At 35.0% G+C, this 27,511-nt stretch overlaps 1 protein-coding gene across 2 annotated transcripts; it reads right to left on the bottom strand.

Annotated features, from left to right (window-relative positions):
* Positions 1-329: 329 nt before the first annotated feature.
* LOC111025467 (ethylene-responsive transcription factor-like protein At4g13040) lies at positions 330-4,518 on the bottom strand. 2 transcript variants are annotated; one of them, XM_088118043.1, is made up of 7 exons: positions 4,187-4,518; positions 3,138-3,247; positions 2,861-3,012; positions 1,909-1,993; positions 1,272-1,452; positions 802-923; positions 330-713 (listed from the first exon to the last, which is right to left on the bottom strand). In XM_088118043.1, exons 2-7 carry the CDS (start codon positions 3,178-3,180, stop codon positions 583-585), a joined length of 714 nt encoding a protein of 237 aa, XP_087974169.1. In that variant the 5' UTR covers positions 3,181-3,247; positions 4,187-4,518; the 3' UTR covers positions 330-582. The 2 variants fall into 2 exon arrangements, with proteins under 2 accessions (XP_087974169.1, XP_087974170.1); XM_088118044.1 differs by having other exon boundaries at positions 2,861-2,991; positions 4,187-4,517.
* Positions 4,519-27,511: the final 22,993 nt, after the last annotated feature.

Here is a 27,511-nt window from a genome sequence, read left to right as displayed (position 1 = left end):
TTCTTAATAAAACGGAAACGTCATCACCAAACAGGCCATTAATAGCTCCAATCTTGATTCACTCAAAGGAAGGAAAGCTCGCTTTAACAAGGTAAGACGAGAAATTCTTACTCGGGTCGGCCCGTTGTTGCTCGACAAAGCATCACAAAGGAAATTTTCTTTTGAAATAAGGATCTTAGCTTATACAATCAAAGTCATCCCTGAGCACTCAGAAGAACCCTCAAGCATCCAATTACCTCATGAGAAGATCATCAAATGTATTATTTATCTCAAGCAGCACCTCATAGCCATACTCTAAATTCATCACTATTTTAAAGGAGATAAAGAAATAAAGTATAATGGAAATAATTACATACTTCTGTTTCAGTTCCATATAGATTCAATATGCTTCTGCTAAAAACAAATTAACATTGATTTGGAACATATTACAAGCTTTAGTTGGGAAAAAAAATGAACTGTAAGAATTTTCTAATCAAAGAGACAATGTATTCTATTCTAGCCTAAAAACACATTTACTTGAGGGGGGAAAATTTTTTGAATGGACCTTTGAAAGTTTTTCCATTCTTCTTGAGATAAAGCAACTCAAGTGATGGATGAGTTAGTGTCTTCGGGCGAGGGAAACCCGTTGAACCTGTGCTTGTAGTCGGTGGTGTCGATTGGTAGTGATGAAGCTCCGGGCTTCTTTGGAGATCCTGTGCCAAGTCTCTTGTGCTCTGAAAAATGTTAAAACGATTAGCGAATCAAATCTGACGTATGGAGAAAACGAGAAAGGATTTTGAGAGGAGCTAAGGCAACTACTACTTTTGTTCGTAATAGCATGGCGGGTCATTGCTAGGAAGTCTTCCCATTTGAACTTCTGGAGTTCTTGCTTCTCGTCCTCTGGCAGTTCGAAGTTTGGCTCCCGTCCGCACACAAAAGCAGCTCTGCATAACCGAAAAGACTAGTGAGCTTATAGTACCTACACCGATCCAGAATTGATGAGATGCTTATCGAAATGCTTCGAGTTCTTTCCCTTGTTCACTTAACAACTTAGACAGGTAAATGAACTAAATGATACACAGCGGTTAAATAATTTAAGTCCAACGCTCAACTACACAGTGAGAAGCATATACAACATAATGCCTATCATATCTCGGGTAGTTCGTATACTATATATATGTATGTATGTATTTATGTATAATATCTTGGTCGGAGTTTGCAAATGCTGTTTGTTACAACAGAATATAGGAAATGTTAAAAGTCAAGATAAGAGTTGATATGGAAGCGAATACCTATCGTACAAATGAGCAGCCTCTTCTTGTGAACCAAACGTCCCCAAATGTATCTGTTTCTTGTCTACCTTAATCGCAGCCTGCCATTTCATGTTCTTGAAATAGACACCTCTCATAATCGTCAGTTCTTGATTGTGAGAGTTCTTTCTCCTATGTCTCTTTCTATGTTTTAGTGGATGCCCTGCAAAAACAAGTCCATGTATTAGGAGCGACAAAATGCAGAAAGCTGAATCTCAAACATTTTGGACAATGTGATAGAAGGACAACTGACAATTACGATCCTTGCGACAGTACTAATATGTTAATGCACAAAACAAGTGTCTTATGTGTGGTCGTCACAATGCCATTCGCTGTACCGACCGCAAATTATAAATGAAGTGATAGATGTGCCAACCGCAGAATCGGGTTTAAGGAACTATGAAAAGAACTCATAACTTTTAAATTACAAGGGAGATGGACAAGCTCAAAAATCCAAACCACGTATAAGATTTCATTACCACACGAATGAAAGAGTGGCCACAGCTGAAATTTAAGCAAAAATAAAGCATCCTGATTTATACATATATGAAAACTATAGATCTCAAAAGCATGATCCCATAAACAAGGATTAAACTATTGATCACGGTTCGCAGATAACCTGACGCTGGCTGATTAGATTGTTCTTTCTGCGAGGTCAAATCCGATGCACTTGCAAAATTGGGTTCCATATTCACAACAGAGCTCTGTAACAAAAGATAAGAGTTTGGAACGTAACTGTCAGATTTATAATTCAACAAGCAAGCTCAGAAAGAAAATATAATGAACCTGGTAATTCAAATTGCACAGTAAGTATCGGAGTTTTACTCGACTTGGTAGATCTAGACCTGGACTTTTCAAGGGTAATGAAAGAAACCAAATCAATTGCATGAATGGTCATCAACCAAATCATGGTAGAATTATATCTATGACACACAACCCTCCAATGATGAACTCAAAATTTCAAGTCGGTTGCATAAATGTAATTCAATAAAAATCGGTTTTTTCTTATTACCTTTAACCAATATGTTTTTCCTTGAAATGTGTATTAACTTATAGAAACAAGAGTCTTTAAAGATCTCAATCGACAACCCAAGATAGCTTCACAGGCCTTTTCAGATAAAAGGAAGACAAAATATAAAACAAGTTTTTTCCTTTCAATCCAGCAAAGGCTTACATTCCTAGTTGTATTGCAAACATTTTGTTCATCTTAACTTATAGAAGCGAGAGAGTGTGTTTACAGATCTCGATCGATACTCTGACTTTCTGCACATTTAGCAGGTCAAAATTATTATCTAAGATGAAGCTTTAAAACAAACCTCTCCAACCAGAGATGTTTTGGAATGCATACAATATTCAACTGACTCTTATCAACAAAAACAAGGAAGCTTAACCAATAAAGTTATCTAGGTTTAATTATCACTTCAAATATCAATAATCGGTAACGAAATTGGGGGAATTAAGTAGAAATCTAAACGAATCAACTTGATTATGGGAATAGCTTCATAGAAACGTTAACACAGTCACATGCATATGGAAAATTGTGAGAGAAATTTTAAAGAATGTCATCTTACCCTATCTGTGAGGTTAACATCATCAGAAGACATGGGATGCACTGTGACTAGTTTGTTACTCGGGCTGGGATTTTCGGGAGCGGTTCCGTTATCTGAAAACTTAGGAAGTGGAGCTACAAATGAACTTTTCCCTGAAAAGTCCCAAAAAAGTTCTACAAACAGATTTAATCAAATGAATTCAAGAGCACCTAGTGAGATAGGAAACAAAGACAATGATGATTACTTCATTTTAAAAAAAAAAAACGGTCATTTATATCACAAGAATATCTAAACATACCAGAGCACAGTCCCAAGAGCCTGCGCCTTCTTAAGCTCACCATAGTTGATACCAATTTTCACGTCGTGCACAATGTACGTGATGAAATGTTTACCATGAATCTGTCCCGCCTTGGATACAAAGGAAGTAGCAGTCACAGTCAAATTTTGAATGTTAAACATCATCGAGAATAATAATAACCAAGCAAAACAAGAGGTTCAAATCCAACAAGATGCTAACTTGGGGACATTGAAAATACACAAAAAGTTTCTTGTTTTGGTGCATCAGCCTAAATATGGAAACATAATTAATTCCTAAATCATTCCTGTCCATTGTCCACGCTTCGAGCTAGCTCGATAGTCGACTCATTCACCCGAAAAACGAAAAACTCAGAGAAAATGGCGGATTGAAGCACTCCGTTCATCCCTTTGTCGAGCTCAGCAGAAAACAAGTTCACAAGAAAGGATGAAGGAGTTACTAATGGCACAGAGAACACGTTTTTGGCCAAAATATGAATGGCAATTACAAATGCAAATATATCAACAAGAAAAGGCATCAATGATTGGAGTCCAAAAGTCTTTTCCCAGCTTCTACAACTACTGATAGTGACATATACACAATCTCTGAAATTAGAACATCAAAATTAGAAGAAACCAAAACGAGTGGCTGAATTCTTCTCCTAAAACATGTCATAAATCTCAGCATTCTTTGAAGAAGAAAAGGGAGAAACTAATTTCAAAACGTTCCTCAGAAACATCCCAAGCTCAGATTCTGCAAATTACACATTGAACGCCTAAATACTAAGAAATCCTTCGCACTGATTCTTCAAACAAGAAATCACAAAACCCACAAGAGAATAATAACAATAAATCTGTCTCCGTGTCTCTGTTGTGAAATAAGTCAACCCCAATGAACCAACCACCACCCTTTTTCTAAAAAGTAAAGAGGGGGAGCCCCAATTGGCCAAATGCAAAAACAAAACACCAAATTAAGCAGAGAAAAAAAAAGTCCCAGAAAGGTGGAACGGAGAAAAAGGGGGAGGGGGCATTGGGTCGGTATTAGTATTATACCTGCCGGCACACGTGGCGGACGGAGAGAAGCTTTGGAAACAGAGGCGCTGCGCTTTCACAGTGAATCCGATTGGGTAGAAGAAGAAGAAGAAGAAGATTTTTTTTTTTTTTGTGGGTTTTCGGTTCAATGTGTGGAAAACATCATGCATCTACTCTACTGCGAAAAGATTTTGGTTTTGGCTTTGGGTTTGTTGTATTTATAGAGCTTGGAGTTGAGTTTTGTGTGTTTATTGGGTTTCAGGGAAGGTGGTGGACTGGTCTGGTGGGGAGAGAGAGAGAGAGAGAGAGAGAGAGAGAGAGAGAAGGGTGTGGCTTGGAAAGGAGTTGGTTGAATGAATAAGGGGAGGAAAGGGGGTAATGAGTGGCTTCGCTAGAGTTTAATTCCGGAATTGCCCCTGTGGAATTCTCCAATGACATCCCAAATCAAGGCACCTAACATTTTTTTTTACCCTTCCATCAACAACCTGTTTAGAGTGGGAACGGAAGATAGGGAGAGAGTTTTTTTTTTTTTTTTTTAAGATTAAAAATATGTCAACTGTTGATTCAAACTTTTACTTTTCTGATATTTGTGGATACATGAGTTAAGTAGTTGAGTTATGTTAAAGTTAACGAGAGGGGAATGATATATTAAACTTAAGGACAGTTGCAAATATAGCAAAAATATTTAGTAAAATAAGAAAAATAACAACCACGTTTATTTTTTTCAAATATAGCTTTTTTTTTACAAAAAATGGAGGTCAAATTTTAAAATTACAACTTTACCTTGCAATATATCTGACTAATGGTATATGTCTATGATATACCACTGATATAATAATGATATACAATTGATTTACTTCTGATATAACTATGATATCTACTGAATTTCTAACATGGCTTACCGCACTGATATACGTATACATATGATAACCATTAATGTATATTTGTGATATATACTTGATATGTCTCTAATTTACCATTAATATACAAATGATATATCACTGATATAAATATGATATCTACTTATATAACTTCTTAGATATAACTAATGTTATATGTATATTACCATTGATATACATATGATTTACCACTGATATAGCACTGATATATATTTAATATATACTTAATATACTTGTAATTTACCATTGATATACCTCTTATATAATCATTATATTAATGATATCTATTAATATAATTATGATACATGTGTGTTGATATAATACTATTATATTCACTATTTTTTCATATGAAAACAATGGTGAAAATAATTTTTTGAGATATAAAGTTATTGTATAAAAGGTTTATGTGATCATGCACGTCAAAAAAAAAAAAAAAAAACTTGTGATTATGTGGATCATGTATATCAAATACAAATATACATTTGATTTATATTAGATACAAATATAGCTTGGATATATATCAGATATCGTAAGAGTAAAATCAAAATAATAAAAATTTAAATATTTTGCTATATTTGAAATTTTGAAAAGCTTGTGACATTTTTTGAAATACATGAATTATTTTTGCTACCCACTACAATTACCCTTAAACTTATGTTACAACTATGCACCGTGAGCATTCAATTATCGAGCTTAATTATGTAATTACACAGGTGGCTTAGTTCTCCTGCTCTTTTTTACTTTTCATTTTTGCTGAATATGTGTTTTTATAATGGTTGTAGGGTGCGGTTGGCCCATCAACATTTATGATGGTAACAGGCATCTTATCCGCTGTGCTATGTTCGAATTTACCTCTAAATATGTGGTTTGCTTTATAATGTTTCGGTCTTTTTCCTATTTAGTCTTTATTGTTTTAAAAGTTTTAATTTAGTCCCTTACATTTTAACATTTTTCAATTATACCAATAAGAATATTAAAATTGACTTATGATAAACTAACATGATATGATACTTAGTGAGTTAGCAAAAATTTTGAAAATGAACCAATGCTCCTTGAGAGAGGACGGTCTTTAATTCATCCTCCTAAGTTTCTAAATAGTTGAAGAAAATTTATCTTTTCTTTCGTTTGGTGCCCTAATTTCTCCTTTAAAATTTTATCAATTTACTAATTATCATAACAAGTAAGTTTATTATCAACTAATTTTAACATTTATCCAATGGTAAGAAAATAATTGAAAATTTCAAAAAACGTAAATACTTAAATTGAATTTTTTTTTAAATAAGTAAAACTCTCCAACGTTATAGACTAAAATATATATTTGATTTGTTTTTCAACAAAGGCAGAGCATAAGTACTTGGAATCCATCAAAGAAAATAAAAAAGTAGAGGAAGAAATTTAACATGTAATTGGGCACTAAGTGGTTAGACATTAATATTTATACTTTCGCAAATTTGTAAGATAATGTTTCAAAAAAATATATATACAATGAGAAATATGAACTTGAATTAAAATCCGTGGATTGAGTATCTTGATTGAGATTTCTTTATTTTGGTCCTTAAAAGATAAAATTTTTTGTCTTCGCTATTATTTTGTTGCTTAATATACCTCCACTCAATACCTACCTCAATTAAGCATAAGTATCAAAATGAATCTAAATCTTACCATTAAACCTTTTAATCTTTAGTTTATATTCTACTTTCATCCTTAAATTTTTCTATTTAACTTTGTTTTAGTTTTTAAATTTTATATTTTCAGGTGTTTGATCCGAATTTTTTCTAGAATTCGAAGAAAGTCCAAATTTGAAATGAGTCAACTGAGTACAAAAACCTACCAGAAGAATAGTAAACACTCTAACGTTCAAGTTAGTAAATAGTCGAATTTATAGTTTAAGGGGTTTAGATTCCAGATTCACACACACCTCATATTGGTGCAATTACCTGCTTTATAGTAGATGTTCGACAATTAGTCTTTGAACGAAGTCACACACGGGGCAGCACAGCACGACGACATATGACAGTCTAGGTGCTTAAAGAGTCTTCCGGTTCAGTTCAACTACTTGTGACCAAACTTATCCTCTTGAACCGTGCACTCCCTTGGGCATGTATTAGGTTGATTGCTCGTTTGGTGAGAGCGGCTGGGCTCACGTTTTGTGGCTCCTATCATTACACGTGGTGGAGATTTTTTCCCCCACAACATTAGCCCCACTTTAGAGGTTGAGCATGAGGTAAACTCTATTGAGTATGAAGACTGAACTGAAACATGGGATGTCAAACTCCCTCAGTGAAACACGTTTTGCTTCTTCATTATTGCCTTAGGCTCCTAACTTGAACTGCAGTCACAAATAATCAGGCAGTGCATGTCGCCCCAGGCAATCCTAGCTGTACATCGAGAAGGCCAATGATTGTTGTTCCTCTAATCTGGGTCGTCAATCTCGTGATCATATTGACGCTTGTCAATCACTCCTATGAGTCGGGAAGATCGTGCGAATCATGTCCGTCAATCCAAACCCTAGATTGTGCTACCCTAGTGCGATCCCTAGAAGATATAAATTTCTGCCATCCCCTGTTTTCGCCCATATGCAATAGTTTCAAATTCGCTTCCAGAACTTAACTCAAACGATTTTAATGTTTGATTCTTAGGTCAGTAAGATTCTTCTCAAATGATCATTAATCACCTTTCGTTACCTACTTAGAGTCGTTAATAAGGTCGATTAGATGGCTAGAACTAGGGGTATGGATACTTCATCCCATAGGAAGGAGCATGCTATGACCGTTAGTCCTTCAGCACCGAATAAGGATCCATCATCCTTCACCATTAAGTGTACTGTAGGGTACCTTAGCATTTGGCAATATAGGTATGATGTACAAAAGAATGTGAAGCTCGGCCTTCCCAAGTCGGGGAGACTTTAGAAAACCCTTCTCTTGGTCAAGTTGGCTTTTTCTAGGAGATATTTAAGTACTGAGTAAGGTTGCCTTTACATTATTTCCACAATTGTTTTAGTCTGAAGTCACCTAGCCCCAATGACTGGGGAAGATGGGTTGCTAGTATTTGTGGTGGAAGTACGATTGGGGGAAGGAATTTGCTTCGTTAACCATAGAACAAGTGGTGGTCGCCCATAACCTAAAAAAGGTAGCAAAAAACGAGAGGCATTACTATCTCTCCCTCTGCCCTAGAATAGGTGGCCCATTAATGGCCCTAATAAAATTAAGGGCTACAATGCCATTATAGATGGGTCGACTTCCATCAAAGGGTGGAAGGACAGATGATTTTACCTCTTAGGAAACTAGCTGACCCTAAGTGCCAATGGGACAACGATCTACGAGGTCAGAAGTGACTTAGAAGTGACTTTTGTGTGATAAGTGAGTTGTTTGTCCCTACTGCTAGAACTAACCTTGGAACGTTCATTAACTTTTTTCTTTTATTTTCCTTCCTGGCAGATGGACATCTCAAATGTACCTAAGTATATGCGAGCTGGGGATGCAGGTCGGAGCAATCGTCCCACCGAGGTTCCTGATCCTACGATGCAATTTTACTCTTACTACTATGATTTTCCCAACCTATGTACTTTTTCAAATGGCCCCCTTGGATAAGGCTTTTGATCTGATCTTTGAGGTCATAGCAATCAGAGGTGTCATGGTCATGGTTGCGGTGGAAGTGCTAGATGTTGAATCCAAAATCTTTCTGAAACTCGAAGAGAGTGAATTCGAAATGAGCAACTAAGTACAAAAACCTACAAGAAGAAGAGTGAGCACTCCGACGCTCTAGTAAATAGTCAAATTTGTAGTTTAGAGTATTTAGATTCCAAATTCACACATACCTCATATTGGTGTAATTACCTAGCTTTCATAGCCAATGTATGACGATTAGTCTTTGCACAAAGTCACACCTGAGGATTACGTCAAGGTGCATGGCACAATGGCAGTCTGGGTGGTTAGAGATTCTCTGATTGATTTCAACTGCTTGTGACCAAACTAACCCTCCCAGACCATGCGCTCCCTCGAGCATGTATTGGCTGATTGCTCATTTAGTGAGGACGACCTAGCTGCGTATTCTGTTGCTCCTATCAATACACGTGGCGGAGATTTTTTCCCCAAACAACATTAGGCATTTTAATATTTGTATTCAAACTTTTTGTAGCTTTAATTTTAATAATTTTCGATAAATTTACATTATGGCGTATATTTTAAGTGGAATGAAACTAATAAAAAAAAATTGTCAAAGCGAGTATAGCTCAGCAGTAATTGACATATATCTTGAACTAAGAGGTTGTAGGTTCGATTCCCACCCACCATATTGTACTAAAAAAATTAAAAATAAAATATTTATATTAAATATCAAGGAAGTTTTAACGGTGAAAATCAAAATAAGTTTTTATATTAGTTTATATACTAAAATATGCTATAATAATAAGTAATTTTACTATATATTAAATTATTATATGATTGGTATACCCATCATTTAAAACATTCAACTTTGAAAAATTTTCTCAACCGCCTTAAACACATCACTTGATTAAAGTATAAAATAGCATTATGGTAATTGGCATATACTTCCAACCAAGAGGTTGTGAGTTTGATCTCCACACTCCACATATTGTACTAAAAAAAAACATTATACGAAGTTAGAGGTTTAAATTTCTACCATTGAATGAAATTTTTTTAATTCTTGAAGTTTAAAAATTCAACACGGAAAAGAATAGTTTTAACCATTTTTATTACTTTTTGTTTAAAAATTGGAAACATAGCAATATGTGTCTTACTTTTAAAAATTTTATACAATTTTAAAAGTTTCTTTTTCTTTTATCGAATTTAACAACATTTGGTAAAAATTCAAATCTCTGAACTCTTGGTCAGTCTTAACTCATTTTGAACTATTCTCGAGTTAGCTAAAATTTCTTTCTAAGTTGTTTTTTTATTTTGACTAAAATTGGTTTTAATCGTATTTTAGGTATGAGTTGAATCTATTAGCCAACTAAATAAATAGTTATGGAATTGATGTCTTTTTTATTTATTTATTATCATTATTATGTGATAAGATATAGAATGGATTACTAAAAAGAAAAACCAAATAAACTAACAAATTTGAGAGAATGATGACTTCCTACATTTATAACCTAAAGTATGAAGACATGTTTTTATTAAAATTTTGTCCTTTTTTTGTCTCTCTTTTTAAAAGATGATGGTTCACACCCACAAAAACCAAAATAAAGGAAGATTATATATATCACCTATCAAATATATTGGTAGCCAAAAGGTTCTTTTGGATTTTATTAGAGTTTGATTTAAAATATATAACCTTAGTTTACTGATGATTTTGATTTTGATTTTTTTTTTGTAAAAAAATTATTTTATTTATTAATACTCGTTGATGATTCTATATTTAAAATATAAGAGATCGAACAAAAGTTTATAATGAAACTTCATGAATATTTATAAAACTATCGTGGCAACAAAGTGATCTTCCATATGCCAGCCATTTATAAGTTGGAACATGTCATGTCATGGCCCCACATGTTTCAAGGTATAATTCTCCCCTTCATGTGGTCAACATACATTGTTGGTCAACTCACGAATTGGCTCGAATGATACCCCTAGCCAAGCCGAGGAAAATGTTTCATAAGGTTAAAGCAACATATCGGCCACATACTGATTTGAACGTCAGAGACTTTCTTTTCTCTATGAAAGTCACGTGGATAGATCGGTCACCTTAATTCAGCCTATTCGAGGTAGCCAAAATCATGCAAAAACAAATATTTTTTAAGAGTTTTAACTAAAATTAAAAAATGAAAAGAAAACTTTTGAAATCTACTCGTTTTGTTTTTAAATTTTGATTACGATTATAAGAATAAATAAATTTGTTAGTAGAAAAATATGATTTTGAAATCAAAATGGAAAACTAAAATAACATAATGGAGAAAGTATAAGAAATGATTTTAATCGCTAGATTTAAAATATTGAAAAAGATTAAAAATTCTAAAATTTTATTTGGGATGAAAAAGGGTTGAAATGAAAAAAAAAATTATTCAAAAATTAAAAGAAAATTAATATAGTCTTTCAATTCTGATTTATAAAATATAAAATATAATATTAAAATACTTATTTTGAAATTTTGTGAAATCTTGCAAAACCTAGAATTAGATTTCAAATTATCTGAGCTTGAATTTTGAAGACGTTTTCAAAAGTCAATCTCAACATAATTCATATATTCTTGATCAAAATGTCAATTTTCATTCTTACATGTTATTGAATTAAAGAAAAATTAAATTTTCTTTTTTCTTTGAGTATAACATGTTGAGAAGAGGATTATAATTTTCAACATTTTGTTGGGAAAAATAATATAGATCAATCGATCCTCCTGTAAATTCTTCATGAACTATTTGATTTTTCTCTTCCACAGGCTAACAGCAGATAAGTAACTAACAATAACAAAGGAATAAGAGATAGGGATAGAAAAGCTTAACACCACACCGATTATACTGGTTCGCCCTTATCTGTTCAACTATAATTGGGAATATTACAATGGAGATCTCACCCAAGATATTACTATCTTGCTTCTAAGTACCCTAACAATGGCTACCTAGGATTACACAATTGAAAATAGCCTCACTAAAACCCACGGGATACAAAATCTTTTTTTCACACACTGCCCACAATCACTCAAGTCTCTCTTATTTGGACTCTGTACAAATGAAACATTAACAAAAGAGTTCTATTTATAAGAGGTCAAATATCTCAATTCTTATAGGAAAACAATATTGTAATTCTTATAAGACAATAATATCCTACTCCTTGTAGGAATTGGTGGTAGTGTTTGAAAGTCCTCCTTGTAGGACACGGGTCATCTGTTTTGGCTCCATTATCCCAACACATTTGACCTAAATGTCAATTACCGTTGAATTTTGCTCGCTTTGACAAAAAAAAAGTTTAAAATATTGATAGCAAAATAAAGAAATATATCAATAAAAATAACATTTACAAGTTTAATTTTAATAACAAAATAATGATCAAATAAAATTTTAATTTCAAAATTTATCAATGGTTTTGATCTTAATATTTTTTCAATAGCTTGTGGAAAAATATCAATAGATAGGCATTAAAAAAATTAGCAAGGTTCAGTATCAAATAGGATGAATCCTATTTGCCTAAAATTTGAGAACGAGTGTTCATTGACTGAGTTTTTCTATATAAAATAGAAAATAAGACAATGGCCAAAGTAAATTTATAGGTATGTTTGTATGTATATATGTTATAGAGACACTTATCACCTTCGGTAAAGTTGAGTTAGACCGCCTACGATCTATACAGAACTAAAAAAAATATATAATAATTTGATTTTTTTTTACATAATTTGATTCAATTAGTAATTGACCTAAAAATTATGACATCTACTTTTCTTTAATCTTTTTAATTCAACATATTTATTGAATAATTGTTTAATTAATTGAAACCAATTCTTTATATTTTCAAAGGATGATTTTTTTTTACTATTAATTAACATATTCCATGATATGACTAAATAAAATTCTATATCAAATTGAGTTAATTTTTATCACAAATGATATTAAAGTTGGTTAAATGATAACAAAAGACAATGGATCAGAGGTACAAAATGATGAAATTGTCTTAAACAAGGGAACCATGAAATTCTTTTTGGCCTTAGTGCTGCAACCCAACCATTATTGATCTCTATGCAATCTGAAGGATAAACTTTTGTCCTTATTGGTCAGCATTTTTTGTTTTCTTCTCATTTTGTTTTTCATTCTCCTTTTCTTTTCCCATCTTTTATTTTAAAAAATATATATCAATATTTATATAACAAAATTCTAATTTTTGAAGTAATGTAAGTTAATTTAAAATTAATTTATGATTAAAATTTTACAAAGTTACTTCATCATTTTGATATGCATACTTCGAGATTTATTCTATTTAGTCGAATGCTTTTAAAGGTCTGAATTTAATCTCAATGTACCTTCCATAAACATTAAAAAGAGTTCTCATGGTTAGTTTAAGAATAAAAATATATTTATAGAATTATGAAAAGATATGAAAAGAGTTCTCCGGAGATTTGAATATCGTGGGATGTTGGAGAGAGGAATTAAAAATTATAATTTTATCACACATCTAAGAATTTAGAAGGAGGCCGCTAGAATGTAACGGGTATATTGAATAACTTTTCGAAAGACCAAACTAAGAAAAACATAATGTCCAAGGATCAATATAGTAGTTTAAGCTAAAATGAATCATACTATGCTAACCAGTTGTTCGAGCAAGAAAAAAACAATTTGAAATTTATAAATGGGAGTTCCATAATTTTACATTTAGGTTTCTTTTTTTAAAAACTGATTCAGAAGTTCGACACCTATAAACCTCCTTTTTCAGGTATGCGAAACTATTCTCTCTAGAGCAATAGATCAGATTGAGTCTGACTTGAGCATCAAAGCATTTTACTTTCTTTCTGCAGGTTCCTTCGTACGTAGGCCCCTTAAGTCTGAACTTTGCGAAGTTGGTCATTTTCATTATTAAACAATTGACGCCGTTTGTGGGTATTCGTAATATAAAGTCATATTGCTCTGCTCAACTAGACAATGGTGAATCCCATAATTCCCCCCTTTGGGAAAGCTTGCATCAATCCAAATGGTGAGCTCTCATTAGAATATCTCATTTTGGACATCAAGGATGAACTTCCACCAATCAACTCACCTCAATTCAAGGATGAGCTATTAGATAGGTCACCTCGACCTCAATGATGAGCTTCCATCAGAGTAGCTCATCTCGCCTTCCACCAGATAGCCTACCTCAACCTTAATGATGAGCTATTAGGTAGTTCACTTCGACCTCAATGATGAGCTCCAAGCATAATAGCGCATCTCAGACATCAAGGATGAACTTCCACTAGATAGCTCATTTAGTTCTCAGAACTAGGATGAACTATTAGATAGCTCACCTCAACCTCAATGATTAGCTATCACACAGCTCATTTCAACCAAAATGATGAGCTTCCATTAGAATAGCTCATCTTGGCATCAAGGATGAGCTCTCACTAGATAGCTCACATCTGCCTAAGAATGAGTTATCAAACAACTCATCTCAACCAAAGGATGAGTTTCCATTAGAATAGTTCATCCCAACATCAAGAATGAGCTCCCAGTAGATAGCTCGTCTCAAACTCAACGATGAGGTATCAGGTAGCTCTCACCTTGACCTTAATGATGATCTTCCATCAGAATATAGCTCATCTTAGTATCAAGAATGAGCTCCCACTAGATAGCTCACCTCAACCTCAACAATGAGCTATCAGGTAGCTCACCTCGACCTCGATGATGAACTCCCCATCAAATAACTCATCACTATGGCCAATGGATGAGCTCTCACTAGATAACTCACATCAACCTCAAGGATGAGCTATCATACACCTATCTAAACCAAAATAGCGAGCTTCCATTAGATAGCTCATCTCGTTAGATAGCTCACCAAAGCTAAAAGGATGAGCCATCATCAGATATCTCATCCAGCTTAAATGATGAGTCTCCATGAGGTAGCTCATGCAAAGCCAAAAGAAGACATTTATGGAGACACTTATTGGAACCTTTAAGGAGTGATTAATCAAGATCACATCAATTTTGAAGACAGAGGCTAGCTAGAGTCAAGACTAAATAATTAGCTCATGACAATGTTCACCTTGGCCTAAATGCAAGCCCCATGAGAAAGCTCACATAAGCCTAAAGGATAAGTTATCTGGACGAAGCTCGCCTGAGCCTAAATGTAAGCTCCCATGAGAGAGATAGCATAAGTGTAAAGGATGAGGTATAACGACAAATCTCACCTCGGCCTAACGCAAGCCCTATGAGAGAGCTTGGTAAGCCCCTAAAGAATAAGCTATCTTGACGAACTCAACTCGGCCTAAACGTAAGCTCCCATGGAGAGCTCAGATAAGCAAAAAAGATGAGGTATCACAACAAAGATCACCTAAACCTAAATGCAAGTCCTATGAGAGAGCTCGCATAAGCCTAAAGGATGAGGTATCATGACTAACCTCACCTCGACCTAAACGAAAGCCCTATAAAAGAGCTTGTGTAAGCCTAAAGGATGAGTTATCTGGACGAAGCTCACCTCAGCCTAAACGTAAGCTCCCATGAGAGAGCTGGCGTAAGCCTAAAGGTTTAGGTATCATGACAAATCTCACCTCGGTCTAAACACAAGTCCTATTGGAGAGCTCGCGTAAGCCTAAAGGATGAGCTATCTTGATGAAGCTACCTCGGCCTTAATGCAAGCCCCCATGAGAGAGCTCACGTGAACCTAAAAGATGAGCTATATGTTCATCTCGACCTAAACATAAGCTTCCATGGGAGAGCTAGCGTAAGCCTAAAGGATAAGATATCTTGACAAAGCTCACATGGGCCTAAATGTAAGTTTCCATGGAAGAGCTTGCGTAAGCCTAAATGCGACCTATCATGAAAAAGCTTATCTCGACCTAAATATGAGCTCCCATGAGAGAGCTCATGTAAGCATAAAAGATGAGCTATTACGAGAAAGCTCTCTTCGACCTAAATGCAAGCTCAGCCTAAATGTTACTGGCAACTCATTAAGAGGCAACAACAGAGGAACTAGAGCCTCTACCTCGGGATGACCATTGCTGCTTTATCATCCAATGAGTATACTGTTTAGAGTATAGGCAACTTTTTAAAGTTTTCTTTCTTTTGTTTTCTCTTTTATTTTTAAAAGAGTCCTAAGATTATGTTGTTTGACTTTGCATTTTTTGGTTTAACAAAATTTCTATTATCTACACACTTGAGCAAACACTGTCACTTCTTTCCATGTACTCCTCAAGTAGGGGCATGATAATATATTGATCAACAGAAATTGGAAGGAACAATTAAAGATCTCGATCAGGACCAAACCAAAAGCGGGCCACCTGGCCTAGCACGGTTAAAACACAAGGCAGAGCAACTCTAGACCGGAGTGACTTCTGTCACACGAGCTCCGATGCCAAAGTCAACTATGGGAGGATAACTAAGCAAAGTACTTAGAGTGTATTTCAGTCTACCTTAGAGTTTGGTTACTTGTTCTATTTATGACTGTTCATAAGGTTCTAGAGCTTTCAGGATGAGCCCATAGAACCCTGTTGATAGGTTGTGTGAACTTATAGGCCCGGACGTCACCATCAATATGAAAGGAGGAATGACCGGCTCGGCTCGGTTCGACCTTCGTGGGTTGCCTTGTTAGGCCTCTTTGGCTTATTGCGGTCCACTTGTCTGTCGTTTCCTATCTCATAATATCTATGAAGTTGAAAGTCCTTACCCATGGTTGATATAGAGAAAAGAAACAGAAAAAAAAAAAAAGAAAACACAGTTTTATGAAAGGAGATTATTTTACGTCCAAAAATTTATTTAAAAAAAGAAGAGAGTAAAAACCACCTTTGCAGATTTATTAATGAGTTGAAACTTGAAAGTGAAAGAAGCATTTCTTGGATTTTAGGTTGCCGTGTGAAGCAGTGGAAGACAGGGAATTTTATAAGAGGTAAAAGGAACAGTGTGGATATATTAGGAATTAAAAGAAGTTGTGAAGGGTAAAAGAGGAAATTGAAGAAAATTAATTGGAGATGGAGTTGGGTTGGTATGGCAGGCTTCGATAGGCACCGACGAAATCGTGATTGGATAGGTGACCTGCCATACATGCCAACGTCAACCCAATTACCGTTGGTAAGGGTAACCACGTAATTTACAGACCCAATTCTTTTTCTTTTATATACATATATATGTATATATTGGTTAAATTACGGATTTGGTTTTGGTAGTTTAAATTTAGTTTCAATTTGATTTTTATTTTACTACGTTAAAAGTGTGAGATACTTTAGTTTATACTTTATTTACTTTGTTACTTTTACTAAAACTAAAATAACATTTATTTGTATTTAATAAAAATAAATTATTGAACTAAAAACTGTTCATGATATTTTTTATCAAATTTTAAAAATGTTTTGTCTTTCAAATTAGCTAAGATTTCAAAAGTGACTTCTCAAACAAGACAAAAAGTTGCTATCAAATGAAGTTTTAGAACTTAGAAACATATATTACAATATAGTTTTAAGAGTTTCAATTTAGTTTGGTTAAACCTCATATATCATCTTAACTTATTAAATACGTGACAATGAGCTAAAAAATTTTATTCGGATGAATACAGTTGATTTGGGGATTAGGAGAGAGAGAATAAAAAAAAGGGAAAAAAAGAAAAGAAATGTTGGAATTTTTAATAAGATGGGCTACCATGTAATTAATTAATGTATTTTTTGCTATTTTTATTAAACTAAGAGAAGTGATCTAATTACATATCAGTTTTGGCATAGGAAGGTAGTTATCAATTGACCACGAATTAATTTTTAATTTAATTGGATGAGAGGTCAAATTAGAAATAAGAAAAAGTTGTAACCGACCCTAATAATTATGTGGTTCGTTATAAAGGGATGTATGTTTACACGATAGTTCTAGAACTCCCTTCTTCTACCAAAGAGAAACTTGATGATATCTAAGGTTAAATCATCCACTATCTATCTAAACTTGTCATATCAAACCCCTTCCTTTAGTGTTCAACAACAATTTCAGGTATACACCCACTCCTTTGAATTTAATTATTTTGAATTCGACATGGAAAATTGATCAGCAGCTTCATGTTTATGAATTTTATTTTTCCCAACAAGAAAAAGAAAAATGGATGGACAAACAAGTTTTAGAAACGACTCTGACAGATTTAACCCAACTACCAAAAATCAACTTGAAACTTTAATTATATTTGGTTTATCTTTAATTGTGAAACTGATCAAGCTCGGATGAAGTGTACTAAAGTTCGAAGTACCTGCAAGACAAGGTTAAACTTTGACGACCAAGTTAGTACAGAATCTACTGCACAAAAATAAAATAGTTTTGCAGTACTTTGCGTGGGAGGGGGTGATCTCTATTTATAGAAATGAACTTCTGATAGGACTTCCAACAACGCTCTAACGACTCTCCAATATTTCGGAAAATACGGCATGTTGTTAGAGAACATCCTTGTTGCCTTCGTGTCTGTGGGTGTTTTTCAAAGTCGGCTCGTACCTAATAGAGGCCGAAAGGTAATATGTAGCTTAGCTCGACTAACATCTTCCGAGCTGTCAACACTCGTATCACTCCAAAAGGTATGGTTGAATATTCTTAATATTGTGTAGAGAGTTAACTATGATGTTGACCCGTGATAAACTATAAATGAACCCCAACAATTTCCATTATGTAGTAAAAAAATGAGTTGCAACAAGAATAAAGTAAATTTTTTTATATAAACAAGAACTAAGACTTTCGGACAAAAAAAAAAATTTAGAAGTTCAAATGCCAGAATTTAATTTCAACGGTATTGATGCATGTATGAAGGTAATAATGGAGGTCCCACTACTAATGCCTTCTTTGACCACACAATGGGCCCAACAAGTCCACAACCTTCTAACAAAACAACTTTAGCAAAAAAAAAAAAAAATAATAAATAAATAAAATAATAATAATAATAATAATGTCATCCTAAATCAATCTTGGTTCAAAAGGATCAACAATATCCTCTCAATTGATGATGTTATTTTGTCACTAAACAATTAGTCTCGATTACAATATTCCTCAAATTCAACTTGTGAATAAAGTTATTCACGTATAGATGCCGATTGAAATACGATCAAATGTTGACATCGATGAATATTAAAAAAATTCATAAAAATAAAATATTTGAATTAACAAATAATCATTTCATCCTTTTAAACAATTATTAATATTATAATGTCGATGCACACTTTATGTCGATGTCAAATTCAGGACATATGGTAGAAAGTATCATTTTACTATTATGCCCTTAATGATATTTTTTTGAGTACGACATGTGGGGATTGAGCTGGATCGAACTCACAACTTCTGGATTGCTGCTAAGCTATGTTTGCTTTGGCTGTCGTTAAGGAAATTATATTATTAATATATAATATTTTAATGTCATGTAGTAATTTCAATCATAGAAAAAATAAATAATTTAATCAAATCAACTTCACAAGATTAAAAACTTACAATGTAATTTTTGTTCTAAAAATTAAACTAAAAAAACTCAAATATTTTGATTCAAATATAAATAAAAAAAATTCAAATCCATAAAAAAACACATATGAAAATCCTTGTTGACCTTAATTTAGCAGCAGAGTATTTTTTTTTCTCTTTTTTATTATAGTTATTTTACAATATGTGGTACTAATAAACCAAAATGAGGAAAGAAGAAAAATCTACCAAAAAAATCATAAACAAGATCCAAGCAATAATTAAATAGAAGGAAATTAAATACACCCGAACAAAAAAGAAAACCAACCTGAAGTTTACTTGATAATGCAAAGATTGTCTGCTTGTAGAGATTTAAATTATAATTATTAAAATAAAGAAAACTATGAAGGTAAAAGGAAAATTTGAAACTAACCTTTTGTTTGATGATCTATGTAGTAGAAGAGAGTTATGTGTAGAAGGGAGTCTTTATAGGTGTAGGTAGGTAAAGTTATAAGACAAAATTAAATTGTTATTTTTTTCTAAACGAGAGGGAAAATAGAGATTTGTTACCTTTGAAATTGAAATCCTCACGAATCTTAGTTATTTGGAACGAAAAGTAATCCAAGGCAAAACGAGATTTGAAATCATTTGGGAATTCATTTTTTTTTTTTTTACCCAAGCACTAGAAATGATTTTAATATCTGTCTCCAAATCAGAGGTTCCAAACAGGGTAAGTTAGTGCACTTATCCGATCAATACTCGAGAGAGAATATTATTTTGCACGTACCAGAGGTGAGGTTCTCTATTTATAGAGACAAGCTCCAGACGCTTCCGACCACCTATGGTTGTAGTGTCATGTCAGAGAACATTTTTGTCACTTCTACGCCTTCAAATACTCTTCAAAGTCGGCTCGTACCTAACATAGGCCAGCCAGTAGACAAGATGTAGACAGGCTTGGCTTCGGTTGTCGAGCTGCTTAAACTTGTTTCACAAGAATCTCCTAATTATCCTAATAGTAGATGATCTCCAATGCCAACATGTGGCAAACAATAAATCGCCTCCAACATTGGCCCCTTCTTTTGTGAGCTGCAAGGTCGGCTCCACAAAGCAGTTTCTTCATTTTGCACATGTCAAGGAATAAGTTGATGTGATGTGATCATAATTGACCAAGAGCTCCAAGAATCAACCTACATCAACAAAGATGAAGAGTTAAAAGGATCCCCCTAAAAAGAGGACGGTTCATTGGATCCATAATCAAATTTTAAATATTTTGAAGGACTAAGGGCATTCATCGAGGACAACAGGAAGAAGGAGATCGAAGAAAGGCCAAGAGAATGACCTAGCCTCAAGGACTTGCCTACCACAAGCCCTCGACCACCATCGCATGTTGTAGCCCTTCGCACGTAACACGCACAACATGCGTGCCAGTGTCCCGTGCCGCGCCAACACTAGTACTAACACGCCCTGTCCTGCAGCATGTCATAGCCCCACGCCATGTGCCTCCCACTCCGTGCGTGCCTCTCTGCCGCACACACCCTACAGTTCATGCTCGTGCCCCCTACCATACACGCCCTACCCTCACCCCATGCCTGCACGCCCCTCTGCCGTGCCGCTAGCATCTACACACGCATCCTAGCCAGCACACTTTGCACGCCCACGCTCGCCTATGCCACCTTGCCTTGCTACCTACTCTTCTCATTTAAGGAATATATTTCCTTTTGATTTTCCTTAGTTTTATTTTTTTTATCATTTTAAATTCAAGGAATAATTTCCGTTGCTTGATTATCAAGTTTGAGATTTTAGGGAATATATTTGCATTTATTTTATTTACCTTGTATGATTTCTTTTTGACAATTGGAATTGCGGTTGCCACATTTGCATAGAATTCTTCATCTAATCCTACCTCGTCTTCTCCTATTTCTTCCTCGACTTTATCCTTGAAATATTTGGTAAGCTCTTCCATCTTTATATCTTGATTTGTCTCCATAGAATGTTAGGGAAGGGAAAGAGTGGTCCAATTTCAAGAGGCGATGGATTTAGATCCATTGCAACCTTATGTGCAATTTTCTTTATACTTACCTCTATCGACTGCTCTAGCTTAATGTCCTTCTTCTTCCCTACCACGTTCATCACCTTAGAGGTTGGTGGATCATTGTTGTCCACTAAGAGCTCAGGTTCTTCATATTCTAGCTCGTTCCATATGTTACTCACCTTATTTTTCCCTTCCTTCGTTAGGATCTCCATGTTGTTATCCAATGATTCTTGTGGGCTATTCTTCAGCTCATCGACCAACTGCTCTATTTTTATCTGAAAGTTGCATATTGCTGCATTATTATTTCTTGCCATAAAGTCTCTCATAAGTTCTTCAAGACTGCCACTTTTGTGATGATTGCATTTGTTCTGGCATCCATGGTTGACTGTACTCTCACCGAACCTGTGTCGGGATTCTAGTGGGAATTCATGCTCATATGGATAGATAATTTCAACTTGACGCTCTCCCCACAAAAAAATTGAATGATCCCTCCAATATTGGTTGTGTAGATTTGAATAAGGGTTGAATTCTTGTTGATTCCCTAGCTGACCTAGACAATAAAAAGATGTAGGGTTAGATGGACAATATTCAAATGAGTGGCGACTATCACCAAAATATAAGCAACAAAATTGGTTAACATGAGCTATGGGCATCCACTTCCTATTGATAAATTATACATAAATTCAGCTTCCATTTCAAATACTCCTGCTGGTTTGTTGGTTCGATGCAAGTAATCTCTCCTACTTTTTCATCCTTCACTTTTTCGCTTTTTCTTTTGTTTCCTTGATCTCTGTTCTCACTTTAACCTTCTTAAGGACTCTTGCAAGAAAGTCTTTGTGCTAAGAAATTAGCTCTTTAAGGTTAGCTATAACAAATAATTCTCAAAGAATAGAGGTATGCAAAATCATATCAAGCATAAAACAGAGAGAAGAAATTTTGTTGATTAATAATTTCTCACACATTTGTGATATAAAATCATCATATATAAATACAATTAATTAGTGTAACTAACTATCTAACTAACAATAATTAATAACAAATAACAAACTTGTTAACTAATAAGAGTTAACTCTAATACTCCTCCTCAAGATGGAGTGTAAAGATAAAAAACACCCATCTTGGACATCAAAAAACGTAGAGTAGATGAATGGAGAGCTTTTGTGAACATGTTAACCAGTTGAGAGTTCAAACGAATAGGTAACAACTTCAAAAAACCATCAGACACCTTATCACGAACGAAATGGCAATCGATTTCGATGTGTTTAGTACGTTCATGAAAGGTTGGATTAGAAACAATAGACACCGCGACCTGATTGTCACAATATACAACACCTGGTGAAGAAAAAGGCACATATAAATCGGTAAGCAACTGATGGATCCAAATTAATTCACTGGTGACAGCAGCTAAAGCCCAATATCTTGCCTCAACAGAATAGCGAGAAACAGTAGGTTATCTTAGATTTCCATGAAATCAGGGAGTCACCTAAGAAAACACAAAAACCAGTGACCGACCGTCGTGTGTGAACACAAGAGCCTCAATCGGCATCAACAAAAGCATGAAGGCCAAAGGAAGATGACTTATGTAACAAAATTCCTTGTCTAGGAAACCCTTAAGGTAGCGTAGTAAATGGTGAACAACTGCAAGATGATGGCTTGTGTAAAAATTGGCTCAACTTATGAATTGAAAAAGAAATATCTAGTCGAGAATTGTGCAAGTAGAGCAGGCGACCAAGTAACCGACGGTAAGGAGTAGCTTCTTTAGCAGAAAGAGGATCACCAGCAGATTGAGAAAGCCGAAGATTCGGATTCATAGGGAAAGCAGTAGGACGAGACCAACAAAACCAATGTCTTCAAGAATTTGAAGACAATACTTTAGTTGAGATAAGGAAATGCCCTTATGAGAATGAGAAATCTCCAATCCCAAGAAATACTTAACAGAACCCAAGTCCTTTATTGAAAATGAGATTTCATAATGGCCTTAACAGAGTCAATAACAGTAGTCGAAGGACTGGTTACAATAATGTCATTAACATATACTAATAAGGTCACAAAAGTACCACCACGACCTCAAATAAACAATGAAAGTCAGCTTTGGACTGAGTAAAGCCATTGGAAAGTAGTGCATGAGAAAGTTTTGTAAACCACTAGCGAGAAGCCTGCTTTAAACCATAGATAGATTTATGCAATTTACAAACAAGAGAACCCTGTAGACTAGACTCCCCCTGACTGGGTGTATAACCAAGAGGTAGAGACATATAAACGTCTTCGAACAAATCCCCATTTAGAAAAGCATTATTAACATCCATTTGAGCAAGAGGCAAATTGTAAGAAGCAGCCAATGTTAATAGCACTTTCACAGTCACAATCTTAGCGACGGGAGAAAAGGTATCAATAAAATCAATACCTTCCTGTTGATTATACCCCTTGACAACAAGACTGGCCTTGTAACGATCAACAGTTGATAACTCTCCAAAAGAGAGTTATTCTGGTGATTATTTCGGTGAAAATGTGCATTAAAATGTCAAAGTGTGTCGGTTTTAGGTCATAACTAGCATGAATAGTGTTCAATTGTAAACTTTTAGCTAAATATCCTTAGTCTTGAGAACTTTGGCCAAAAACAGCATAAACTCTCGTATTTGTGGTTCATTTGTATAGGTTTTTAAAGAAGAGCTAAAAAGAGAAGGAAGTACTAAACCAGAGAAGAAAAGTCAAAGCATTTTCAAGTCAGAGCATATAAAAGCTGGAGCATAGCGATGCCAGAGCATGAGCGTTTGTACCGTTAATTCAAAAACACGAGATTCACTTATGTCCGTACAATCCCCAGTCGGGTGCCCTAAAAACGGGACCCTATATTTAAAGGAAATGTTGCCCTAGCCGACAGAGCTGAAAAGACCAAGGAACGGAATATACCCATTTTCGGGAGGAGAGCTGACACTAAAAAGGGGAAGTTTGCATGCTGGAACGAGCTGATTGCTTCTTCTTCTCTGTCATTTAGCTATTTTTATGCTATGAGTTGTATTTCTTCTTCTTCCATTTTCTTTTCTTTACCCATTATGAGCTAAATCCCATTTTAGGGGGGGATTTACATGCTGTAACTGACTTGAGATCAAACCTCTAGCTGCTATATTTATGTTTAAGCAATGCTGAGTTTATTTCTTAATCTTCACGTTACTGTTGGCCGCTGTTTCGTGTTGCTAGCTTCTGTATTCACCCGGAAGGGCTTGTAGGTGCTGATTTGTTTTGCTTGTGGCTGGTGCTTTTCTATAGCTATAGGGATACTTAGGAATGGGGTCCCCTAATCATGCCTATAGTTTGAGTTTATTGCTTGGGTAACTAGCAACGGGAGTTGTATTTACTCATGTTTGGGGTATCTCGGAAGGGAACCGAGTCGAACTAGGCACTAATAAATGTTAGCTACACTAGAGGGTAGGTTGATAACTTGTGAAAGCATGCTAAACCTCACCCACCTTCTTCATATCTGTTATTCTCCCGTTATCGCTTTCTGTGCTACTGCTTTTTTGTGTTGACAGCTTCAATACCATCGTCCTTTGCAAGTTTCTATCTTCTTGTTATTCCTTTACTTTATTTCTTTTTCTAGATAATATCCATATCCAAGATCTGTACATTTTTATTTGTTGGTATCTACTTTAATTGTTAAAATATAAACCAAAAATCCCTATGGATACGATCTCGTTACGTACTACAACCGGCGATTCGTGTATACTTGCACGTGTTGTCAACACAGTTGTGTGGAAGCAACAACAGTGCCATCAACCTTATATTTAATCTGGTACACCCATTTGGAACCAATAGCATGATGATTAGCAGGGAGAGGAACAATCGACCAAGTATTCATACGTTCAATGGCAGCCAACTCATCAACCATAGCCTTCCTCCAATGTGGAAATTGAACTACCTGATGATAATAAACAGGTTCAAACTCAGTAGAGATGTTAAGAATAAACCGCTGGTGGTCATGAGATAAATTGTCATAAGAAAGAAAATTTATTAAAGAACGAGGGGTAGTAGCTGATATAAACAATCCTTACAACATATTACAATGAAAATCCTTCAAATAAGGAGAATGACGCGAACGTCGAGGGTGGCCATTCAAAGCAGTCATGGGTGGCACATCAAACACAATATTAGGAACACCAGCAGAGGATAAAGGCTCAGCAGCGGCACCAATCATAGCAGTAATGTCAGCAAAAACATCAGCAGGCAAAGCAACTTGCATACTATCATCATGGATAGCCAAAGGAAATGGCAAAACAAAATCATCAGCAACAGGTGGTGTACTTTCATCAAGAATAGCTGGTGGGACAACAGTAGGTGGGACAACAACAAGTGGACTGACCAATGGAGAATGTAAAAGACCCAATGGACAATGACCAATAGATTCATCAAAAAATGAAGTGGGTAGGACAAAATTATCCAAAAAACCAGCCATAAGAGGGTCATCAGTAGAAACCAACTAATGAAATGGAAATAGATCTTCAAAGAAAACCACATCACGAGAAACAAACAATTGGTTCTTAGTAATGTCATATAATTGGCAGCCCTTTATTCCAGTCGGATACCCCAAAAAAACACAAGGGCGTGCATGAGGATCAAACTTGGTGTGCTGGAGATGTAACCCAAAGGCATATGCAAGATAACCAAAAACTCTAAGGAAAGAGTAGTCAAATGCATGCCCAAATAAGACTTTATTAGGTGACAGATCAGAGAGCAGTAACATAGGTGTACGATTAATCAAATAAGCAGTAGTGAGTATACAATAGCCCCAAAATGCAAAGGAACTATAGACTGAAAGAAGAGAGCTCTAGCAACATTGAGAAGATGTTGATGCTTACGTTCAACAACAGAGTTTTGTTGAGGACTATTGACACATGAAAATTGATGCAAAGTACCAATGTAAGCAAAAAAATTAGTAAAGCGAAGTTCAGAGGCATTATCAGATCTAAACACCTTAATAACCTCGAAAACTGTGTCTCAATCATCTTTAAAAAACGAGGTATTATGAACAATGCATCAGATTTACGCCACATAAGATATATCCATGTGAAACGAAAACAATCATCCACCAAAGTCAAAAAATAGGTATAACCAGCTGAAGTGGGGTACTAAAAGGTCCCCAAATATCACAATGAAATTAAATCAAATGTGGAATCTGAAACATGATTATTTGAAGAAAATGAAAGATGTTGTTTAGCTAACGAACAAATATGACAAATGCTAGAAGAGCAGCCATCAGAAAGACATAAAGGTTGTTTTAAAACATGAAGTCTAGCAGAAGAAGGGTGTCCTAAACGTTTGTGCCAAACATCAACAGAAAGATGGTAAGCAAGTGCAGGAACATTAAAATTTAGCGGCAGAACGAGGGAATAAAGTCCATTGATGCAGTTAGCTCTGCCAATCATTCTCAATAGTGATTTGTCCTAAAGGAAGCAAGAATTACCATGAAATTCAAGTGCAAAATCACCATATTTCAGTAGAGCACTCACAGAGAGTAAATTATATGTAAATTGTGGGACGTATAACACATCATGAAGAACAAGATCAACCGATAAAGAAACCGTGCCAAAAAACTCAATTGAAATCTGGGAGTGAGTTGGTAAAACAACATTGATATTAGAAGTAGGACGAATATCAAAGAAAAGGGAACGTTGATGGCAGATATGGCTAGCAGCACCAAAATCGATAATCCAAGTTTGTGAACAAGAATTATCAATGGAGGATAATATCGGAAAAGAAGTACCTCCAAGGTGTGATGCCACAGGTGCATTAGTATCTGTTTTAGCCACTTGAAGATGAGACTGGAGGATCTCCATTAACTAAGAATATTGAGTAGAACTTAGGCTGTTAAAAAATGTAGGAGAAGCATGTGATGTTGTATGAACAACTGGTGCTGTAGCAAATTCAACAGCCTTCTCCGAGACTTGATTAACAGAACTAACGGGAGCAGTCGAATTAATGCTTCCATGGCTAGAACGAGGAGCAGCCGAATTAGTTGTGCAATATCCAGGTGGATATCCATGAAGCTTATAGCACTTATCAATGACATGACCTCAGAGTCCACAATGTGTGCAAAAAGATCGATTATCCTTTCGACAATATTGAGGATGATGCTTCTTCGAATTTTTTGTAGCAGCAGCCATAGCCATAGGTTCAAGAAATGAACTTACAGTTCCAATTACACGTTGACGTTCCTCTTGAATAAGTAAAGAAAAAACCTTATTGATAGGAGGAATGGGATCCAGAAGTAAAATCTGAGCCCAAACAGTAGCATAAGACTCATGAAGTCCCATAAGAAAAATCATCACATATTCAGATTGAAGATATTCTTTGAGAGATTTTAAACCATCACAAGAACAAGTTACCGT

This window comes from Momordica charantia (genome assembly GCF_013281855.1).
Source record: "Momordica charantia cultivar OHB3-1 chromosome 9 unlocalized genomic scaffold, Mcharantia_2.0 BLBB01000009.1, whole genome shotgun sequence".
Lineage (NCBI taxonomy): Eukaryota > Viridiplantae > Streptophyta > Magnoliopsida > Cucurbitales > Cucurbitaceae > Momordica > Momordica charantia.
This window is presented reverse-complemented; position numbering and strand designations above follow the sequence as displayed.

Excerpts from the sequence above, each read along its gene's own strand:
- LOC111025467 (XM_088118043.1), bottom strand. The coding sequence starts at position 3,180 with ATGGTGAGCTTAAGAAGGCGCAGGCTCTTGGGACTGTGCTCTG. Across the intron at positions 3,013-3,137 it reads GCTCTTGGGACTGTGCTCTG|AACTTTTTTGGGACTTTTCA; the intron begins GTATGTTTAGAT and ends ATCTGTTTGTAG. Across the intron at positions 924-1,271 it reads GCTGCTCATTTGTACGATAG|AGCTGCTTTTGTGTGCGGAC; the intron begins GTATTCGCTTCC and ends TCGGTTATGCAG.